The sequence below is a fragment of the Dysidea avara genome, chromosome 2, assembly GCF_963678975.1.
Source record: "Dysidea avara chromosome 2, odDysAvar1.4, whole genome shotgun sequence".
NCBI classification, from domain to species: Eukaryota; Metazoa; Porifera; class Demospongiae; order Dictyoceratida; family Dysideidae; genus Dysidea; species Dysidea avara.
This window is the reverse complement of record NC_089273.1, coordinates 46,547,529-46,571,129: the sequence shown is the minus strand read 5'-3', so window position 1 is coordinate 46,571,129 and position 23,601 is coordinate 46,547,529. Positions and strand designations below refer to the sequence as shown.

The 23,601-nt window shown below is 37.9% G+C and overlaps 2 protein-coding genes across 4 annotated transcripts in view; one reads left to right on the top strand and one right to left on the bottom strand.

Moving 5' to 3' along the window:
• LOC136247474 (kelch domain-containing protein 3-like) overlaps nucleotides 1-15,324 on the bottom strand; it is a 31,585-nt gene extending 16,261 nt beyond the window's left edge. The window contains exons 1-5 of one of the 3 annotated variants that reach the window (XM_066039193.1): nucleotides 15,019-15,324; nucleotides 5,452-5,625; nucleotides 3,789-3,840; nucleotides 3,660-3,743; nucleotides 563-678 (exon numbers count right to left, since the gene is read on the bottom strand). In XM_066039193.1, coding sequence (XP_065895265.1) covers nucleotides 563-582 — 20 coding nt within the window. In that variant the 5' untranslated portion in view covers nucleotides 583-678; nucleotides 3,660-3,743; nucleotides 3,789-3,840; nucleotides 5,452-5,625; nucleotides 15,019-15,324. Of the gene's footprint in view, nucleotides 1-562; nucleotides 679-3,659; nucleotides 3,841-5,451; nucleotides 5,626-5,931; nucleotides 5,952-15,018 lie in introns of those variants that run through there. The other 2 variants (XM_066039191.1, XM_066039192.1) reach the window with 2 other exon arrangements.
• A 10-nt stretch (nucleotides 15,325-15,334) lies between these two features.
• LOC136247471 (uncharacterized) overlaps nucleotides 15,335-23,601 on the top strand; it is a 49,937-nt gene continuing 41,670 nt past the window's right edge. Inside the window, exons 1-2 of the mRNA XM_066039181.1 lie at nucleotides 15,335-15,421; nucleotides 17,098-17,281. Coding sequence (XP_065895253.1) covers nucleotides 17,105-17,281 — 177 coding nt within the window. The 5' untranslated portion in view covers nucleotides 15,335-15,421; nucleotides 17,098-17,104. The remainder of the gene's footprint in view (nucleotides 15,422-17,097; nucleotides 17,282-23,601) is intronic.

The window sequence follows — 23,601 nt, the reverse complement described above, 5'->3', positions numbered from 1 at the left end:
AAGCTTAAGGGTAGTGGGTATATATATGAGCAGGGGGGGGGGGGGGGGGGGTCTGGGAGGGAGTACGTAATTTCCTAGAAGCTACAGTACAAGTATTTTATACTGAAATTTTTGTATAGAGTAGTTTTTGTGTACAAATACATACATACACATAAATTATATTATGCTATATGACTGGTCTGTATTAAGCTGGTGAGTTCAGTGTAGATAAAATAGCTACAATGGTGATTTACATGAATATTTTACAACCTAAAGTACAAGTTCTGTGTCATATAGTTACTATATCCAAATGACAGTGAGTTAATGCTCAATATCAACTAGTAATTGCAACACCATGTCATAGGCACACGTAGTTTTTACACATGGGAAACACTTGGAGGATTTTTAACTGCTCTATTAGAGTACTTCAATCTTGTATGAAATATTTCTTTGCATTGAGATCGGACACTGCCCCTGTTACCAGCCTAGTAAGTCTAAAATTTTGCTGGTAGACTTATCACCACATACTACACGGAATGTATACTGTACACACACATACACTACACATACACTATTGTTATACCATTTCACAGTATCCACCATGGATAAACATCACTGAGCCAATAACTGTACAACTATGACCATCCCTGGCCGCTGCAACTTCCCCACCTGTGTCACAAGCAATCCAACTGCTCGAGGCTACAAGTGACAAATAACGTACATACGTAAATGTGTTTACCAACATAGTACAATATAATTTTTAAACAATGAACAGTGAGAAAGGCAGCCAATGTTTGCCATCATAAAGTTCCTTATTCTTGGGAGCAAAATTAAAACTTTTATTTTCATTTGTTGCTAACATGTAGTACTCCTCTTCTCTGTGTTCTACAAATAATTCTGGACAAATAGTAGGCTAAGCAAATCTAACTCTACCTGTTACCGTGGTTACCAGTACCCACCCCTCAAAAAATTATATTTGCGGGTACCATAGGAACTTTAGGAGAAGCTAATAAACTAATCATTCAGCCAGAATCACCCCACACTTGCACCATGGCTACAAAGGTACGAGTTTTGCTCCATTGTAAATTTTAGTTTAAACAAATTAGACACTGCAACCAGTAATACTTTAGTAACCCCTCAGGCACTTAGTACCACTCGTATTGTACTCTAATTGTTTAGTTCCCTTGGTCTTAGCTTCTAACTATTATATATATCAAAGTCAAGAAGTACACCTTTGTTACGTATGTTTGGGACCTAGATGACATGGTAACGATAAATGTGACATACTATATACATGTAGCATTGTTTCAAAAGGTAAATATTTTTGCAAATTGTCACAAAATTTGGAGGATTTTTTTTTTTGCTTCTTAAAGGATCATTTAATATACCGTAATTACTTGGTTAAACTCCGCGGTGTTTATTACTATACATAGTTTAAAAAAAAAAAATCAATGCAATGACTATTTAAGCTCGGCAAACACTCTATGGTTGATAACAATGTTTAACCCTTAAATGATTAGGGATCACTCAAGTGTGGTTACTATTGTAGGTGTGGCATTTAACACTGTGCTTAAGCAATGCCATTTTGATCAATCTGCAAATTTCAAGGGTGAAATTTTTTGTGGATTGGAGGCAAACTGTGAAATACATGAAACTCCCCAATCAGAAAAAACTACTAAATGGTACTCTAATAAGGCTTCATCACATTACACCTTGCTACTCACATTTACTTCCCTCGCACATACGAATAATCGCAGATATGGCTTATTTATCAATTCAAACTGCTAGCTAGTTTTGCTACAATACAAAGTTTCAGCTAGTTTTAGCAGAAACTTTTCTAAACAATTTTGAACTGTAGAATTCAAGTATTTATCAAAATGATAACTAAACCCGACTAACTCAGTGTATAGTGAACGACAAAATAATTCACTGTGGTATTCAGTATCACACCAGCAACCACATATAAATAAAACTGTGATCAGAATGTACAAATACGTATGTACATACGTACGTACTGGTATATTTACAATTAGGACTTGGAATCAGTCTACCGACAGATTTTAACATTTTTAATGACTGATTCAAGGACTACTACTTACACTGTAGTAGAGGCCTTTCCAAAAATTTTATTCCTACACATCACCGTGGAGAAGAGCTATTTTATCATAGTTGCATGAAATCAGTTTATTTTCTTATATACAAAAAGCCACAGCAATCGATTGTGGGTTTCAGTTTTTAATATAGTGTACATGCCTCACCATTACCGTTGTTTGATTATATAAGCATTATCACTATCTCGCCCAATACTTCCCTGTACAAAATCCCCCACACTACAGCGGCTTTTTTAGTGACATCACGAAACTTAAATCTCAACGTCAAAAACCGTCATTGTGGATTTATCAGTATTCTAAAAGATTTAACTCAAACTAATGCAACTGTTGATGCATGTGTGCAATGTTGGGGTCATTAATTTTCAAAAGTAACTTATTACTTGTTGCTACAGGCAAAGTAACAAACATTACAGGTACTTGCTATCATGAAATAAGTTTTATTCAAATTACCATTAAATTCCAATTAGGCCATTAAAGGGAACCATACGGATACACATTATCATCAACCTAAACTTAAACCAACAACACTGATAATATTGTGTGACTTATTGTCACTTATACACAACAGCTGCTCACATCCAAAATGCGAGCAAAACCCGGGTAAACTGCATGCAAAATGAGGGCAAGTCACATCCTTTCGCAAGTAACTTGTATTGTGACATGTACATATACGTACGTGATACGCACACAAAACATGGCAAAAGTCATAGAGAAAACACGTCTAAGACATGGGCGAATGTTTCCTTTGAGCTGAGCTGTACCATACATATGCAAGAGATGCTTTTTTGCTTACTTGTGTTTACTTACGTTAAAATGCCCAAGTGAGCTGTTAAGTCAACATACCAGGCTTATATTAACTTACAAACTAACTTATATAATACTAACTTAACTTGTATTTCAATCATATACAGCACAGCTCACGGCCAATGTTGTGGGCACTCATAGTAAAATTCCATTGAGCCAAAACAATAACTATTGTTTTGTTAAATGAATTAAGCTACAATACACTCCAAATTACGCTATTAGCTACAAACTGCATAATATGTGCTGTAGCTAACTGTAACTACGTAAGTACAATATTCATCAAACCTTGAATGTCGCATTCAAACCTCTGAAGTTTAAAATCGACATTCGGTTATGCGCTACTTGAAATCTAACATGACTCTAACAGTGCACACATATAAACTTCTCATTTTAACAAAAACATACCTTATATAGTGTTTGAGTAATGGAGTCAGTTACCTCTAAAAACTTTTGTAACTGAACATCATGGATATGCTAAGTATACTGGGGTTGGTTATGGATATAAGTACGGCCCAATTACACAATGGTGGACACTATTTAGGATGCCCAAACAATACTATTTTCTGATTCATGATCTCTAATTGTGTACACACACACACACAGCACACTCACATAACAAACACGTACACACACACACACACACACACACACACACACACACACACACACACACACACACACACACAAACACAGCACACTCATATAACAAACACGTGCGCACATACAACAAACATGTACACACGCACAACACACACACACACTAACCAATATTAAAACAAGCCACAGAAGATATTGAACCATCATCATCATTTCTTCCTCCAAACACATAATAATGCTTTTCCATTATAACTACAAACACTGTGACCATAACGACACTTGGCACATGGTACTAACAACGGATCATCTTTCTTTGACCTTGTCTTCACTAGACTCTGTTATCTGGTACCTGTGAAGAAACAGATTATGTTATTGAGAGTATTAAGGTAACAGTATGCTTTGAAGGATTATAGTAACATAGTACAATATTTAAATACTTGTAAGCAAGTCTCTAAATGTGCAGTTTACTGACTGTAAATTTACTTATTTATGTTTTATTTATTATTGTTGTGACATCTGACGTCTATGGGATAAATGACGTTGTTACTGTATTTAGAATAGAAAAACAAAAAAAAACAAAAACAAAAAAACACTTGCAGCATTAGTTGTACAAATCAGTGGTCTCACCAGTTGTTGACTTTTTATTGATACTAAACAAGCCAAACACAATATGTGACCGTCTCAGCAAAAAACCGACTTGTTCGCACAATTTAAAAATTTTTTTTTATTCACTCAGCATTATTAGCAGTGTCCAAGGAATGGATCACCAAAGTTTCAGCCTTCTGTGGTGTGTAGTTTTGAAATTATAGCACTAGACAGTAGGAAGAGCAAGATAATCGATTTGTACAGCGACTATACTGAAAATAAACTACAGGCACTTACATTCGCAGTCATAACTTCCGTTTGGATTAGTCTACAACATTGCAATTTGGCTCACAATGTTCACCATTGATCAGCACATCAGCCAAGGTATAGTGTTAGCCTTGTAGATACTTGCGCATATGGATATGAAAGCGGTTTAGTAGAAGAAACGATGACAATCTTGTTTACGTTTACTGCATCGTAAACAAACGCACGTGACACGCATACCGTTGAAGCTACAGAAACCACATAAAAATTTTCTAACTCTCCATGAGCAGGCGAATAAGATGGTATATAGGTTTAATCGACTTGAGTTTTCCTTCTTCGAATACTGGCCCGATAAAAACTTGCGTATTTTTCTTTGTAGCATGCGTAATTTTACAAATTATTTTTAAATTTCATTTTTCTCAATACGCATGCTTGTGCGAACAAGTCGGGTTTTTGCTGAGACGGTCACATATGTGACTGGCCAGACCTGCAAGAATCTCACACGTAAGTCAGTGTATTTTTGAATTCCATTTTATTACATTTTCTTTATCTAGATAGCCAAAGGAATGATCAACCAAAGTTTCAGCTATAGAAACCATGAACTTTCAAAGTTACAGCACTGCAAAGTGGCAACAACAGAAAAATCTATTTTTACTGTGACAATATTGAAAATAAAGTACAGGCACTTAATCAAATGGTCATAACTTACAAATGCAGTCCTCTATTGAAATGCAACTTAACACTATTGGACTGGTCTAATAGAAAAGTAGCTACAAAATGTGCGACTGCTTTGTTAGGGTATAACTACATACAAATGTACAAGCATCAGGTGAGGCTACCCTGCGATAATTTTTGTCATATTGAGGCAATTATAGCATTCAGATGTACTTTCATCTCATTATATTCTACACTTGCTACTACAGCCCAATTACACCATTGGTGGGCACTATTTAGGATAGCAAAACTAATTTTCTGATTTATGATCTGTAATTGTGTACACACACACACACACACACACACACACACACACACACACACACACACACACACACACACACACACACACACACACACACACACACACACACAAACCGCATACACACACACTAACCAATATCAAAACAAGCTACAGAAGACATTAATCCACCATCATCATTTCTTCCTCCAAACACATACGCTCTACCATATAACTAAACACACTGTGACCATAACGACATTTGGCACAGTGCTAACAACAGATCATCTTTCTTTGACCTCGTCTTCACTAGACTCCACTGTCTGGTGCCTGGGAAGAAACAGTTAATGTTATTGAGAATATAAAAACAACACAAGGTGATAGTGTTTGCATATCTTACAACGTACATGTATATTGCACTGGTCACTTATACGTACAGTGAAATCTCACTTAGTGAAACCTTATTACATTTTTAAATCTAGATAACCAAATGGATGGTCAACCAAAGTTTCAGTTCTAGAAGCCAAGAACTTTCAAAGTTACAGCGTTACAAAGTGGCAACAATGGAAAATTGATTTGTACAGTGACAATACAGAAAATAAACTACAGGTGCTTAATCAAACGGTCATAACTTACAAATGCAGTCCTCTACAAAGATGTCTTCCAGGCCCTGGACGAAGGCAAAAATGCGAGAAAAATAACAAACTGCTCGTCCACCACAAGGCAACGTAATGCACTTATCTTCTGTCTTCTTGGGAGTACTGACACGAAACAAGGATTTTCGAACTCTCTTGTTTTAGCGATCATAATACTACCAAGGTTTTGCCATTACTACCTTATTTCATTATGAAACAAGAGCTCAAAAATTTTTTTCTTTCTTCAATTTTGTAAATATGTATTTCGCCCATTGCATTTACGATTGCATTAACATGTGGGATTCTTGCAGGTCCAATCACATAATATAGCATCTCAGTCTTGATAAACGACAGAGAGTATCAGCATTGATAATACAGAGAGCAACATTACTGTATCACTGTAAAGTTGGAGGGTAAAGCTACGTACATAGTTACAGTTCAATCCTCTATCTCACCACTTGTTTTTGCCTATGTATGCATCTTGCACTGAAACTTCTAACACAGATAAAAAAGCATGCAACTGCTGGCTTCTCCCATAGAGAAGGTGGCCTTGACTATACACAGTAAAATTAACATTCTTACCAGGGTCTTCTAAAAACAGTAGCCTAGTCACTAGCTATTACACTTTAAGTATAAAGAACTGCACCACTAAGCAGTAAACAATCTGCTTTATATACTAGCCATCTTGACAACTCATCAAAATGTGGAGTAATCCAGACAAACCTTTGTGGGAGCATACATTAAAATGTTTGTGGTAGCTAATTGGCTGGGTGGTGCCCCAGGTAGAGATGCAGGAACTATGTTTTCCATACTAAAAGTCATTAGCTATTTGTCACATCAGTATGATATGGGCATTCACTGAATAAAGACATTTGTATACACATGTGTGCAGTGAATGTACTATTTAAAATTTTACACAATGACTATGCTCTCGAAATCCCACATCACTATCTCCACCGAACAGGACACATCAGACAGTATCACCCCCAACACTTCATCATTCCAAATTCATCTACTGTAATGTATCAACAGAACTTCTACTCAAAAACAATTAATGAATGGAACAACCTACCCACTGCAACAATCGAACATGATGGTTGAACCTACTTACTGATAACTTACTAACGTTACTATAGACTCCTAAATCATTGTAGCTAGCTAATACTTGTAAATTCTTCTTTTTTCCTAAGCACATTAGCAGAGTTGCCTGCCCAGTAATAATAAATAAATCTAGAATTGGTGTCAGCTGATTTGGCTTTTTAAGGTACAGACAAATAGAATATTGTTAGTTAGTACCAGTTATAACTAGCCATGACCACTTCATTATAGTATCATGATACAGTATCGTAGAACACTAAATACAAAGAGGGGAATTCCCATCCATATTACTCATTACAAAAAAAAAAAAAAAATACTGATGGTTTTTCTCAAAACACACATTTCCAGAAATCTGGAATCTGTTCTCGATTAACAACCTAAGTAAGTCAACAGCGATAATCTATCACCAGTTTACACAGGTGTATGTTCTATAAGAATAAATGAAATCTATACAATCTACATGTGCGGTGTTCAATAATAACGATCTACTCTACTTCATTCAACCTCCAACAAGTTTTTGATGGAGCTTGTCAAAAATTTAGTTACAGTAAAATAGGTCATGACAGAGCAGCATACTACGTCTGTTCACTTCTATACAGTTGCTTTATATCATCATATGGAACATGTGATTGTGGGTTTGGGTTTTGGCAAGAAAACAACACTACTGTGAAACCTCTCTAATAGGGAATACTTCCATAATGAGGTGGTCTTTATCAGATCACTAAGTACACCTCAGCTATGTTAGGGAGTAGGGACCTACGTACGTACATTGACGTTGCCACTATAATGAGGTGTCGTATTAATGAGGTAATGAAGCTGCGTCTTGGATATTCTGGAAATCTTCGAGGAACAAAGCTTTCACGGAACTGTATAAAATACAATTTTCATGCTTACGAATTCACAAAAGTTTGCAAACATTTCATATTGTAAACCTCAAATTATATTTTCTCAAAGCTATCATTACTCACAATATTCGAGAAAGTTTCCAAAAATACAAACCAAAGGGTGGAGATAAATATTAAGGAATTGAAACCTCATGGATAATTACATCACCACTTAAGAAATGAATTCAACACAAACATAAGCGTTTGAATAGTGATTCAGTCATACGAATAGCTAGAAATCATACAAATAGTCACATGTTTGAACTATTTATCCCAGTGTGTGAAAACGTAATATATAGTTATACAACGGCCACGAGTGCTCTGCCTGATATAGACGCACGAGCCTGAGGGCCGTCAGACCCGAAGGCAAGTGCGTTTATACAGGCAGAGCACGAGTGCACGTTGTATAACTGTTATGTACCACTCACCTAATAGGTGGGGAGGGTCTCACAAGACAGCTGTAACATTTATAAAGGCCAGGTAACTAACATCGATTGTGGGTAACCAAGCCGGACGTTGCGATGACGTTCCCCTGCAGTGTTGCAGCCACCTGAGATATTGAAAGCTAGTACGCTATGGGTTATATCACTAACCTGAATTCGCTGTTCGACTCTCATTATGTAGTGCTCAGCATGCCAGCATGATCACTCAATCGCTATATAGACTAAGTGCCAGACTAATCGCCATAGCGATTCTCTCGAGCGAAAAAAAGCAGCTAAATAGATGGTTTAAGTAAACAAAACCTAACTACTAAATGATACTAGTCTAATTCTTACTATTCACACTAGCTAAACTCGAATCTGGTGACATGATAAAACTGGTTACCACAATCGAACGTAAAGGTTAGTATTATTTAGAATATAATTGTTTTGTTGAGTCATTGTCGAAGTGGACTACAGTTTAATCTGGGCTAAGATGGCACCAGACTAGTAAGGTGTATAAGTACGTTTATATATGTAGACTAGAGTGGTGGCTACCCGCGTTGGCTTTTTCGATCGCCATTGGCTGCTTGTAAACATTATACGTATTGGTGACGTTATGGCCCACAATCGACCTTTACATGTCAGGCTATAAAATAATTCGAGTGATCTGTGAAGTGTCTTTCCACCTATTAGGTGAGGTGTCGTAGTGGTCTTTGCCACCAGCACTTGTGCTATGCTGCACAAAACCGCAGCCAGTGCAATATCTGTATATTGCACTGCGGTCGGTGCATTATAACTTATAATGCACTCGTTGTGGTCTACAAAACCGCAACCAGTGCGTTATAAGTTATAATGCACTCGCTGCGGTCTGCAGCAGTGCAATATACAAATTATGGCACTAGCGGTGCCTTTGAACTGCCCACGCAGAGTGGGACATTTCAAATTATGTAAGTCGTGTTACTTGTATAACACACCAAACGTACCATTAAGAGCACCTCGCCAAACCTTTTCATCCTATATTAATTTGGCAAGTTGACTAAATGATTGTTTTAGTCATTGTTGTGATATCATTATGTGATGATGTAGTTGGTGTCAAAGATATACATAAAATGTGACTGGATCTGCAAAAACAGGACACATAATCACATATTTTTTGAATTCCTGTTTATTGAATATTTATAATCTACTTAGCCAAGTGTACCCACTGGCAAAGTGTCAGCTTCATATGCCAATAATGTTTGGAGTTACAGCCCTACAAAGTAGCAACAACAGAAAAATCAATTTGTACAGCAAGTATAGGGAAAATAAATTACAGGAGCTTACAAAACGGTTGTAACTTACGAACGGATTGAGGTACAGAGCTGATATTTTCATCATCATGTTCGCCATGTACAGGTGAATCAATTACTGGGTAAGTGTTTCCTTTACTTGCTCTTCTTCATTGCATACAAAGGTGAAATTTGTGAAGAAAAATCGATCGCGTATGATCACTTCAACAGTACGTAAACAAGCACTCATAACGTATGTATCCTTGGGTCTACTACAACGAAACAAAGATTTTCCAACTCCTCTTGAGCAGGCAAATAAGATCATATCCAGGTTTTTATTGTTAGTCCTTTCCAAAACATTTATGGAATTTTTTCAATAATATGCAAGTATTTCACCCAATGTATTCAATGCTTTATACTGTAAATTTAGACTTGTGTGATCATGTTCCCTTTTTGCAGATCCGGTCACAAATGTTAGTGAATGGTGTTGATTAACTAACAAACTGTGATATGAATACCATGTTTACTTGGTAAAAAACCATACCATTTCTTACATTTAGCGACTGTCTGTGCAGCACATGTATGCATGTATGTGTAGTGTGTTCATGTAATGTGCACATGCAGACACACGGCATGCATAGCTTAGTCGCTATTAATTATCTATATATAGGAATCGTGCCACCATTAGTTGGAACACACTGATTTATGTATCCATCGGATTCTGGTAGTGCACTTTTATCTTTTGAAGATACTGGCATGTGTCTTTTGGTGTTCAGCTGCACGTAGTCGCTTGTTTTCCGAATTTCATCTTGCAGCGTATCCATGGCATCACGTGATTATTTTATGACACATGGCCCAGCAAATAATATTACTCAAATAACACTTGTAAGATAGGACAATACAGTATCAATGCATTGTCCCAAATATAGTGATATATGGTGTGATAATACCTGTCTCTGTGGCAATACAAATAACTTTGATGTAAACTGATCTCTGGCACTCTCTGCATTTCAAAACTTTAGACCAAACACAGCTTTGTAAGAAATACTCATGTTGGCTACACATAATATATTGCAATGTATATATATATATCATGAACCATGATAGTGCGCTCATAATTGGGATCGCCCATGTTTTTTGCAAAAATTCTAATAGAACACATGCCTAAAAACCACCTTGAAAAGCATCCTTCAACTCAAAACAACCCTCTGGTGGTTCTTTGCAATGAGTATAGGTCCACTAGTAAGTATCAAGTGAAAAGGAAACAGTATGTGTATTTCAGACAAAACTGAAATTTGCCAGTTTGTTCATATTATTATTATTATTCTTACAGGTTTTTGCAATTGAATTCGTCGCCTTTGTGATTGGATTTGTCCCATTTGCAATTGAATTCGTCCTGTTTGCAATTGAATTCGTTGGTTTTGTAGTTGAATTAGTTGGTTTTGCAATAGAATTCGTCGCGTTTGCATTACAATTTGTCATAAACAAAACGGCTCCAAGAAACCAACCCGTTCATTAAGAGATGAACTATTTATGCCTTGGAGAGTTACACTTGAGACACTAGAAGGTAATTGAAGCTGGTAGTACGCGAAGTTGATAGCTGTCTGACAAGTTAATTAACTTGCTTGCGAGTGACCACACCCATAATGAATGGCATAGTAGAGTTTGGAATATTGCTGGATAGGCTGTAGAGGAAGAATTATTGCCTTATAAAGAGTTGTTTACTACCATTGTACTTGAACAAGTTCTTGTAGCAGCTGCTACATCATGTTTTCGTGTTTGCTCCAGCTGCCATTCTTGTTAAGGACGAATTTAACTGCAAAAGCGACGAATTCAATTGCAAAAGCGACGAATTCAATTGCAAACGGGACGAATTCAATTGCAAAACCAACAAATTCAATTGCAAACGGGACGAATTCAATTGCAACAGTGACGAACTCAATTGCAAACGGGACGAATTCAATTGCAAAAAGCTGTATTATTCATAATATTATTATTCTTTCACAGGCATAGCGAAGTTTACAAGGAGAATCCTGGGATAAAAAGTAGCAAGGCTTGCTGAATGGATCATTGTGCGTCTCCATGACCTATTTTTGATTTCGTTTTCGGATGGAAACAGCCCAACTGGGCCGTTTCTTCTTGCCAAAATGCCATTACGCTCGAGAAGCCACGTAAAGATCACGCTCAGAGTTAAGATTTTTGGTGTGTGCTACTTGTGGCTAATAGAATCTGTCTTAATTAAACTCAGTATAGGCCAGGAAGCTTAATCTGGGCTGATGACTTTGTTGCAAGGTGGTTTTTTTCACTCTGTGATTATTGTACGTGGGCGGGTTATCCATATTAAATACTCTAATAGAGCAGTCACTTAAATACTCTAATAATGCAGTCAAGTGTATAACTACAATCCTTGCACTGAATTTGACAGCTATTAAAGGCACCAGTAATGTAAATTGTAGCTCATATTAGGAGACTCTCAGTCTGTATGTACATTGCAATTTGATCAGTTTCATGTGTGTACTGAAATGTTGACAGTGTTACTATGCAGAATGCAAAATTACACTATTCACAACAGTCTTTATTATCAATAAAAGAAATCTCATAATCCATTACTGGATTAATTAAAAAGTACACAAACTAGATGAATTAAAAATTGGAAATTTTAAAATGGGAATAGGGATCACTGAAAAAAAGCCACAAAACAAGAAGGGATCGCTGGGGTGGTATGTAAACCACAAATCCCTATTTTGACTCTGTCATAAATCTTTAGTTACATGCTCTGTCATAAATCTTTAGTTACATGCTCTGTCATTTTGAAGTGAGCAGGGATTTGTGGTTTACATTACCACCCCAGCGATCCCTTCTTGTTTTGTGGCTTTTTTTTCAGTGATCCCTATTCCCATTTTAAAATTTCCAATTTTTAATTCATCTATATATATAGATTACATGTAATAGTTGTAACATGGGCATGAGGGCTTTGCCTGATATGTATGCCCGACTGCCCGAGGGCATACATATCAGGCAAAGCCCAAATGCACCGTGTTACAACTAATATGTAACACTTCTTAGGCTGATAGCCTATGCAGGGTGATCAACCACCCAAGCCAATACGAGTGCAGCCACTGGAATGCACACTTAAAATTTTCGATTATGGGTCAGCAGCTAATACGTTCTGGTTACGTTCGGTTATGATAAACGGACATATCCTAGAGATATCATGGAGAATTTCCGTAACGCGAGTTTAATGTTTTAATCAGTACTATTGAATCGTTTATGGGAAAACTACGCAGTTCACTAAAGGACTAGACAGGTAAGCTTGCTTGTAGAGTGCTTACTCCATGCAGAGTGGTAGCTTTGTCATGGGGACGTATCTGTATTCGAAAACATGCGGAAACGATCGAATGAATAAGCTATAGCACTAGTTTTCACCTTAGCCCAACTCGTAGGATGGCGAGGGTAACAAAATGCGTGGTTTTCATGGCGAAATCCAAGTCGTGCATCCTAATCACGTGAGTATTATTCGATCCCCACAATTGATTTCGGCATCTACGTCTATATAATCACGGCCCAGTTGTAGACCAACTACATTTCGTATGTAGCCCGGCTAGCTGGGCTACATATGAAATGTAGCTTGGGCGGCTCCTTTGATCTGAGGTGTGAAAGTGTTACATTAGGAATTGTACCAATGCCTGTGTCACTGTCTAGAGTATTGTGATATGGCCATACATCAATATATTGTTCCATCTCTACTAGCAAAACTACCTGGTATACATGCAGAACAATTTTAAATATCTTACCACAATAATATAAATATCAATGCATAGGGAAGTAAGGTAACCAAGTATTGACAGCCATCATTAACATTCATGTCCTAAAGCTATGAAACATGTACGTATGATGCTGCACTTTAAAAGCACATTATAGGCCATATCAACGTTGAAACCGGGTCACTACTGCTGACCCGGATGACCCGGATGTGACCCGGATTAATTAGAGCCGAGACGTGTTTCGGCTAGTCTCGAGCGAGCAAACGAGTCTACATTTTGAGCGTTCGATTCGTGTTGAGTAAATATTGCAACTTCAGGCTAGCTGTAGGTTGAAGACCAAAAAAAAAAAAAAAAAGGCCTTCACCTACTGACAATAGCTACCCCTCACCATAGATACCCTCAGTTTCGTGCTACATACTACACTTACTAACAAATGGGCGTGGCTGAGCGTATGTTGGTAATGCGATAAGTGGGCGTGGCTCACGAAAGAGCTACGCGATAGCATTTATAAGTTTCCATGTCGTCAAACGAACAATTTTGTTTCTCACGTGATCCAATCCGGGTCAGACCCGGATAAATTGTAAACCGGGTCAGACCCGGATGACCCGGAGAAAATGTGACCCGGATGACCCGACCCGGTTTCAACGCTGGGCCATATGTCATCTGAACATGTAGGGTTAATTAACTGCATATAAGCTAAACAGTTGCATACTCAACAGGTACAGCGTAGTATGTAAAAAGAAGAAACATTGTTCAATTAAATGCTGTACGTGTTTCAAATAAATGCCATGTTTATGACGTCACATGAATACGCTCTATCAGCAAGCTGTTTACCAGATAGGCCACTGTAAATGGTGAACAAAACAAAAGGCCACTCCATATAAATTCTCTTGTTTCCCGTCCACTGCCCGATGAGCTTTATTGTTGGCACTAAAAATATGTTCCATTATTCCGTATCCTTCCATTATACTCTGGTTGTACTTGCATACCGTATCGAATCAGTAAAAATGATCATCAGCTTATGTGTCAGCGACATTCCAAACGTACAAGCTGAAGTATGCTTTCATACAATTTGCTATGGTTGTGCCAGGTAAATAATGGCTTAAAAAGCCGCTAATCTCATAAATGAAATAATGAAAACGGACCCACCACATACAGATATGCCAGACTACAGGAAGAGGCTATATGTGAACGAATTTTGAACAATTACCCATATGGGTGAATTAGACACCTAACGATTAAAAATAAACCAGGTACCCAGTTGAGAAAATAGTATGAAAATAAACACCCAAGAAGCCATCCTACATGGCATACTTCACAAAGACTGCAGTGGCATGCACCGTTATCGGGAAATCACAAAAGATTAGAAAGATGAAGAAAGCCTCCAGATGAACGATAGCAACAATTAATGCAATGAATATTTTGGCATCAATGTAAAAATTAAAATTCTATTTATTTCACGCAAGACCATATGGGTGATTTTTCCAGGCTTCAGTCACATATTTGGAGTGGCCTGATGATATTTTATAAAACCTATTTCTCTCACAACATAAAACGAGACCATCTGCCTTTTTTTTTTTCTCTGCACAAGCGAGAGGTTGAAAAATATACACGTGTTCACCACACACAGAAAAATACAAAACTAAGCTTACCCACATCAAACTTGTGTACGTCAATATAGGTTGATCTAAACACGTGATCACGATTCTAGTCTGGTTGTGCTCTTGTCTCCTAGTCAGCGTAGTATCCGCCAAGAGAAAACATAAGCACCTCCGGATTTATCGTCCACGTGAGCGGCAGCGGTCGACTCTTTGCGGAACCCAATATCATCATATCGATACCAGTAGTATTTGTGCTTCAGTAGTGTAGACGTGTTCTCCGAGACGTTCTCTGATATACCGATACTGCTTGCCATTTTGCTCGCCATTTTGACTACTTAACTAGGCGCACATTAAATTATTAAATAAAAGCGCATCTTTAATTAAAAAAAGGCCACTGAGAAACAGTGAAGTTCGTCACAGCGTGTTAGAAAAACTCACTCTTTATATATGCAAGGTATGCTTATTTGTATCCGTACAGTACGTAAGACTGTAGCTACAGCCCTACATAAATGACTCACCGTCCTTGCAGTGTCAGCTGTTTGTCAGATAAAAACAACAATCAAAACTAGCATGTCACACAGCAATGCTGGTCACTGTATGTAAAACATTAATAACAACTGTGAATTATGTCGCGGATACGTAAATTCTGGACTTGCTGCTCCAAGGCTACGTCAAGCCGCAATTTCAGTGCATCACTTTTATATCCCTGAAAGGTGGGTGTACATAGACACGTTTGACAAACATTTTCATGCTGTAGTGAACTTAGAAAAAATGTGTCTTGAACAGATCAAACTAGCAACCTCCTGACTACAGTAAGTCTCATGCACTACCACTTTGCAACTCTCGCTACTCTGACAATGTTGATTAATTCTAGCTATAAAAATTGAGAAGGAAAACTTAAATGTAAGGGTAAACCTAATATTATGAGCACTGTTCCTAATCCTAGAGGTGCTTTTACTAATCCTAGAGGTGCTGCTCCTAATCCTTGAGGCAAGCCCTTGCGAGAAAACGAAAATTAATGGTAACATATTTACCTAGTGGCTAGACGAAGGCTATCCAGGTGTATGAACATCTGTACTGTATTCCACAAAGCATTCAATCATGGCCTCATGGCCAGCAAGGTTAGACAAATCACGTGATATACAGTATGCTATAACTTATGACATGCTAATGTGCTCCCCTTAATGGTTAAGGGCTGCAATAGAAAACTAGTATTTAAAACCACATTTGTGGAATTATACGTAACTCACAACACGTAACAATGTGTTATGAACTCCAGCAGACATTTCATTGTGATTGTAATGATGTTTCTTCCACAGCTGTTGGTAGCATACACCAAAGATTGTTGTGTAAGCACAAGCACGCATTGAAAAATAGTGAATGAGCAGCTGTTAGAATTCTGTGAAGAATGCTTAGTAATAAGTCATTCACTTCTAAACTCTTATGTCACAAGTCAAGGCAAAAATTTTCCCGGTCAAGAATTAACGATGGCTGCAGATCAACCTACAGTACATGCCTATGTAACACCCCCTTGTGTCAGTCTTGTGCCTAGACTGCTTTTTTCCCTTTGTATTTGGATGAGGGAAAAGGGTCTAGTATTCTAGTCATTGATGCCCAGAATTTAGGGATCATTTGAATGGTTGCAGGTAAGCCGTGAACAAGATGGTAGTAAATCCGATAGCCATTTTATTCTGGATCCCTAGATTTTGGGGATCGTTTGAAGGTATACACAACCCTTTCCCCCCAAAGAAAGTGGCTGGGTTTGGGCACGAGACTTTATTCTCTTTTTGTATTGGGTGGGAGGAAAAAGTGCCTGGTGAAATCCTAACAGCCATTTTGCTCTGATTTCAGGAAATACAAAATCTGAAATTGGTGCACAAAGAGAAAGTCTTTTGTTATGCCTCACCAATACAGTAAAGCTGTTATGATAAGAAATGAGGCTGGTATTTCATGGGACATTTTGGACAAGCCTAAACCTCTTACTATGATTTATGCTATACAGTGCTACCATAAAGTATGATTTTATTTTGTGTCATAAGGACATCAAATAATAGATTGTAAAACAGTAATAGGAATTGTTACTGTCTGCTATCTAAACTCTGTTTAAATTGGTTTTATATGTACGTGTAGAAACTTGATGGGACGCTGGAGACCACCCAAAGAACGCCTTCTTGAGGAAATGGAGTGGTATAGAAAGGGAGATATGCCCATCCCGACACAAAAGCAAGTTAATCTAGCAGAGGAGGTGATACTTGAAAATCATCACAGTCGTTATACTGTAATTTCCATTCATTCTATTTTACTATATCATCAGGTAAATTGTTAACTTTTTCTTGTTGTTTAATATCATATGTGTGATGTGACCCAAATTTTGGAAAATCACCCTTATGGGTACATTTGACACATTAAATGTTAGGTTCCGAAACACAGAATTATAAGTTAATTTCATACCCATTTAAAGGTAGAATAATACCTTAAGAAATACTTGAAAAGTTTTTGTTTTTTTTCTGCTATTAACTGCACCATGCTAGTTTCAAAACTTCTAATTGTTTCAGGCGCAACCCATAAGGGTGATTTTCCAAAATTCAGTCACATGCAGTATTGAAGTTTTGTACGTATATTGCTATGTAGTTGTATACATTTGTTTTTGTTCTGTGACAAACTTTGTAAGTGGTATAGGTGTACGTAAGGTCATGTCATCGATTAAAACTTAATTAATTATTACAACTAACATGTAGTAAAGATACACATCACTAAAATACCACTGAAAACTCCTGGCATGAGCCTGCAATATAGATTACTGCATATAACCATGTACGAACGAGCTATCACAACCCCAAGCTACAGTATAGTGTCATTTGATAGAGTTTGCCTGTTTTATATCTTTTGTACTGATTATTTCTTATTTCATTTGCCAACGAGAGGCCTCCCTAAAGAGCAGTAGAGTGGTGCAGTACCACTCTTCTAGTACCACTCTTCTTTACTCAAAACTGAATGTATATCTATCTATATATATAAAGCTGAAAAGCCGTCTGTCTGTCTGTCTGCATTCCATTTGAGTTCACGCATTCTTCTCGCCAGTTGCTGCACGTGTCGAAGCGGTTTTGGCACCAAACAAAGTGCTCATCATCTAGGAATAACCTAGCGTTTAAATGAAGGTTCTAGCTGCTGTCGTTCGTCGTTTACAGCGCATTTAGTGCAAGGGTGTAGTTCGTTTTGGCAGCCTTTTTGGTAACAGGTTTTCTGTTATATTCTGTTCATGCTATTTTTCTCACTCTACATAAGGACACCTTGGGACTGACCAAAAGTGTTCTGATTATCAAGGTTTCCTGATCTATCAGATCAGTTTACATGTTAAGGGATACTTTAGAACCATCACCAGGTGTCCAGATTATGCAGGTATTCTCCACTGCATTGGTTGATAATAGTTAGTAGTAGCTATACAAAGGTGATGACAATAGGTTATAATAGTGAGTAGTAGTTAGCTTACTCAAAATATCATACAGTATAGTAGTGCTGTAAATGTAGGGAGGTTAGAGGTGATGACAATAGGTTGTAGTGTAGTAAAGGGAACGCTAGGGGGTGTAGTATTGTTGCAATATGGCAACTTCTGCATTGTAGGGCAGATACCAATAAATTAATGTCTTTTGTGGTCAAGATATTATCAAATGATGCTCCATGTATAGCCTACATAATAGGACAGGTACTACTAGAACCATCCACATTGTTCACGCCTGCATATGTGCTGTATTACTACAGTAGTTTAAACAGCTACTGCAGTTCTGGAGATTCTGGAGCACCTGCATGCTTCCCATAATTTTGATATACTTTGCAAGATGGTGGTATTAAAACAATATCACCATTCATGTTGTAGGGCATGAATGGCACTATTGTTTAATGCTTGGTTGTTATTATAGTGTGGTCACCTGGAAACGCGAGCATTGTTGTATAGCAAATCAATACATGCTTTTATAGGGCCATGAAGCCACTGGATTAGGGAAGAATCACTGAAAAGTTGAGCTACATTACTGTCAAAACCACAGACAAACAACTGTGGTGATTTGCACAAATCCCTCAACCTCAACCAGGTTTTCTTTTCACTTTTGAGAATTTTTGATGCACCTTTTTGGTCAATTTTTAAAATCCATAAATTCTTATGCTCACAGTTTTTTCAGCACCAGCACATAGATTCATCATAGGGACTCTTATAGCACTTTTGTAGTAGGGTAGGTGAATTGCCAACATAATGTGTTTGTCCTGTCTCTAGGTAAAAGCTTCTTTCACACTTAATCTGCAGCTGTATGACATTATACTGCTGCAGAAAAGAAACAACGTAATTGCATGATTGCATGGGCAGGTACTACTGTACATCTGAAAAGTGATACCAAGGCCGGAGGAGACAGTCCGGTTGGTCAGGCCCGAGCCGGACCAATAATCTGGAGTTGAACCATCTAGCTGACCAGCTCGAACTACATTACTCTCATGCAATCTTTGGACGATCACATCTACATGTAGCTACGTACATTTTACAGATGTTATTGAAAATGCATGACACGAGTAGTTACCTAGTTTCTCAGCCTAACTAAAGCACAGAACTACACGTATAGTACCTCCAATTACCTTACAGTACAGCATTGCATTCGTATCGTTTTGTACAGAAATGATTGTGGGTTCTACGTACAGTATCACGTGTGCTGACAGTTGGCATTTATCACGTGTAAGGTAGGTGCCTTCTTTGATTCTAAACCAGCACACTTGTATCGCAATTCAATCTTCATAAAATAATCATTAGCATTCCTTGGCTTGTCTCTCTTGGCTTCCTTTACTGGGCGAAGGGCTGGCAGTGACAAACCAGATACCTCATTCCTCGGCAAGAAGCTGCACACTCATACATTACATGGTGGCCATCTGGATGAGATGTTGAGTATAAATCACTCCTCTTCAACTACCCACTCGTCCTGTCGAGATACCAAGCAAACTCTCAGTCTCACCCACATCGCGCCATTTTCGAATGCTGATTGGTCTCGTGACTGTCCACCAGTATATTTACGTGATGATCTGTTCACTTCATACAAGCCAGTATAGTAGTATACAGCTGTGTAGCATTTTATTGTAGCTGTGTGAATTCACTGTATAGTAATTATATCCTAGCTAAAGGGGGCCATGCTGCATGGGTTCCCTGTGAAATTTGGGGGGAAAGTTGCAATTTGCTAGCTAGTTTTACTTTAAAATTTAGCATCAATTTTAAATTTTAAGGCATTTTCAAACCTTTAAATTGCAAAAATTCTGCAGCTCCTGGAGGTTGCACCCCCAGACCCCCCTTGAACTTCTAATTGCTAGCTATAACTAAATGAACCATTCAGCAAGTTTCATGCTGTGTCCCCTGTATGTCAGGTCTACAATTATACATAGTATAGAAAGTCTGAAGAACAACAGATAGACCTGAGCATATTTATATAGCTAGCTAGCAGTGAAATATCACTAAAATTGCATATCTGAGTGTCTAATTTTCAAAAATTTCCTGTGGGGGCATGCCCCCCCGGCAGACCCCCCTAGAATGCTCGTGCTTCGCACTTCGCAGAGTGTGCTTTGCACACTGTGCAACAGCTCCTCTCTCATTTGCATGTATACAGTAGTAATTTCAACATTATAGTCAATGGCCTGACCAACTCAATTTTCCCTCCTCCGGCCCTGGATACTACTGGCATCATGCAGATACCGTAGTTTACACTGAGGAACTGTGTGTGCAATTGCCTGACCTCTTTCACTCATCCTAGCTGTTTACATTGATCCTTTCACTCTAGATCTTTAAAGGATCATACATTACCTTAATGATAGGACAATTAATGATAATGTTTAAACATCTGCGTGGTGTTTGTATATGGCAACAGGTATAGCTATGTGTTACTACAACATTAGTGCATAGCGTAATGAAACTGTGCTATGTGTACACCACCTGTCATGTAGGTATTGCCTTAGCTTTCATGTAGTTTAACTAACGTTGCATGTTCATTACATAGTTAAAAGAAGGCATAAGGATCATGCACTATAACATCCATGCTATACACACACTATAACATTTATTCTTGGCCCAGTTCCTAATGTATTATTAATTGTCCTGCATGTAAAGCAGGTACCAATGCTTTTGTTTGTCCTTTACAACATGTTAAAGGCACTGGTAGGGACATCTCACTAAATAGTTGAGCTACATTCCTGTCAAAACCACAGACAAAACAAACCTCATATTTTAAAAGTTGCATGCTACGTACATAGCTACATGGTGTTTAATGCTTGGTGTCTGATTCTGGCATTAAAATGTTTATAGTCCTGCATGTAGGGCAGGCACCAATGCTAGTAATTAATAACTTGACTTTGATGTTGGTAGCAAATTGACAGTTTTACTGCTCTACTTTATGTTGCTGCATGGGGAAAGCTCTAGCTAATGCATACACTTGAGATTCTGTCCATGACACAACTAATCATTTTGAAGTACTGTGTGTTACCTAAATGAGTTGTGATTGTGTCAGTGTGCGAAATAACTTTTCAGACATGTCCTGTCGTACTGTTAGGACAATGTGAAACTTGAGTGGACATAAAGTAATTTGACCAGACATTTTAACTTTTATTGTTTCTCCTTTTCTGTGTTTCTACTGCTTGAATGTTTGTTTCAAACATTGGGCCGCCAATGTCAGGTACGCAAACGAAACGGGAACTTTTTTTTGTCCACTACTGTACTGTAGAGCTGATTACTTATCAACCACTCACTGATACTGATAGTACAGCATTTTAAAGGGTAGTTACTGGCCACATGAAAGGACTTCATAATCTACGGAATCAATTGGGCCTTTGTAGAAAAGGAGTCATAAGGACTTCAGTCAAGGCGTTCTACTTAGGGGCATAGCCAGTCAATATTTGATGGTTGGGCATAACATCAACTTAACTACACACACAAGAAACACGCTCACTTTCATGTGAGACATTATCAAAGAAAAATATGAAAAGTGTATGCACACAAGGCCTACAGTTACCTGTGCTATATAGTGTAAACAAATGCTACTTGCATGCATGCAAACATTTACTAGCTACAGGGGTGTATATGCTATTCTATTAAACTTGTAGAGGTGTACCAATAATCGGATCGGCTAAAATATCGACCACCGATATGGCAATTTTTTACCAATATCGGTATCGGTACAGAGCAGTAGGAAGTAGGGCTGAGCGATACTGCCATTTTAGTATCACGATCGATACTAAAGCCACTATTCACGATACTGAATAGTTCACGATACTTACAAATAAGTCAATCATAGCTGGTGCTACATAGCATATTGCTCAGCATTCCTGCAGGAAGTCCTTATAGGTGATAGCAAACTAGCCATCATCATCCTTGTTTACAGTAACAGTTATTGTAACACATGCTTTGAGGTTGTTATGGTGTTCACACCTCTCTGCAGGGGAAACCAGATGGGTGGACTTTATCATTTACAAGGATTCTTAGCCTAGTACTGCATAACAAATGGATTTTTAATGACAATAATGTACAGGCATGGTATCACGATAGTTAATAACAAAATATCGCGATATCGATACTTTCAAAATATCGCGATATATCGCTAAAACGGTAGTATTGCTCAGCCCTAGTAGGAAGGCTACCGATATTTGTGACCGGGCCTGCAAAAATAGGGCATGTGGGCACAAACTACACCCTCTCACACAATAGGGAATATCTCAGTACAGGAGTAGAATATTTGCACTCTGGAACTTTTGGTATAAAGCCCATTGATTATTTAATGCATGCTGAAACTTTCAAGGCCATAGCATGATGGTATAAAAAGTTATGGGTGATAGAAACTTGAAAAAGTAGGCAAATTTTATGTGCCCACATGCCCTATAGTCGCAGGCCCGGTCACATTTAGACAGTAGCAATAGTTTGTACATAAATGGATTATGCAATGGTTTTCTATGTTATCTATGTGGCTGTTTAGTGCCAGTGGCTTATTGTTCACTCTGAAACAAGTGCTACGCTACGAGAAGCCATATAAATACACACGATTCTAGTGTTTGTTACTGGAAAGCTTATCATAGTCTTTACAAATAAAGCAATAAAAGAAGGGTCACAGAATAACCAAGGAAACTTGCTGTACCAGCTTTCTCACAAGCCATTAGAATGTGGAAATATCGGTTTAATTAAGGCTTCATGGGAGTATGCATAAAAATGTTTGTGGGTACCTAATTGTCTGGATTGCACAATAGAAACCCAAGCTGTATACCACCACAGGCAGAGTGTAGCATACACATATTGTTTGTAGGGTAGGTAAGTGTACACTTTTAACTATAATGCAAATATCGGATCAGCTATTGGTTATTGGCTTCTTCTGGTGGCATCAATATCGGATATGGGTACATGCCAAAAACTCATATTGGTACACCTCTATAAACTTGTAGGGCAGGCATCCACTGACCATCGTCGTAGCCGAGCATCACGTGACATCAAACTGCTGAACCTAAAAGAATCAACAATATAAACAGTTCATCACATATTTACTACGATCAACTGGCAGTATAGCTTACAGACTAACTGCCACAGCAATATGTAATGCTTTTTCAAGTAAATGCCACATGGCCCCAAATGAA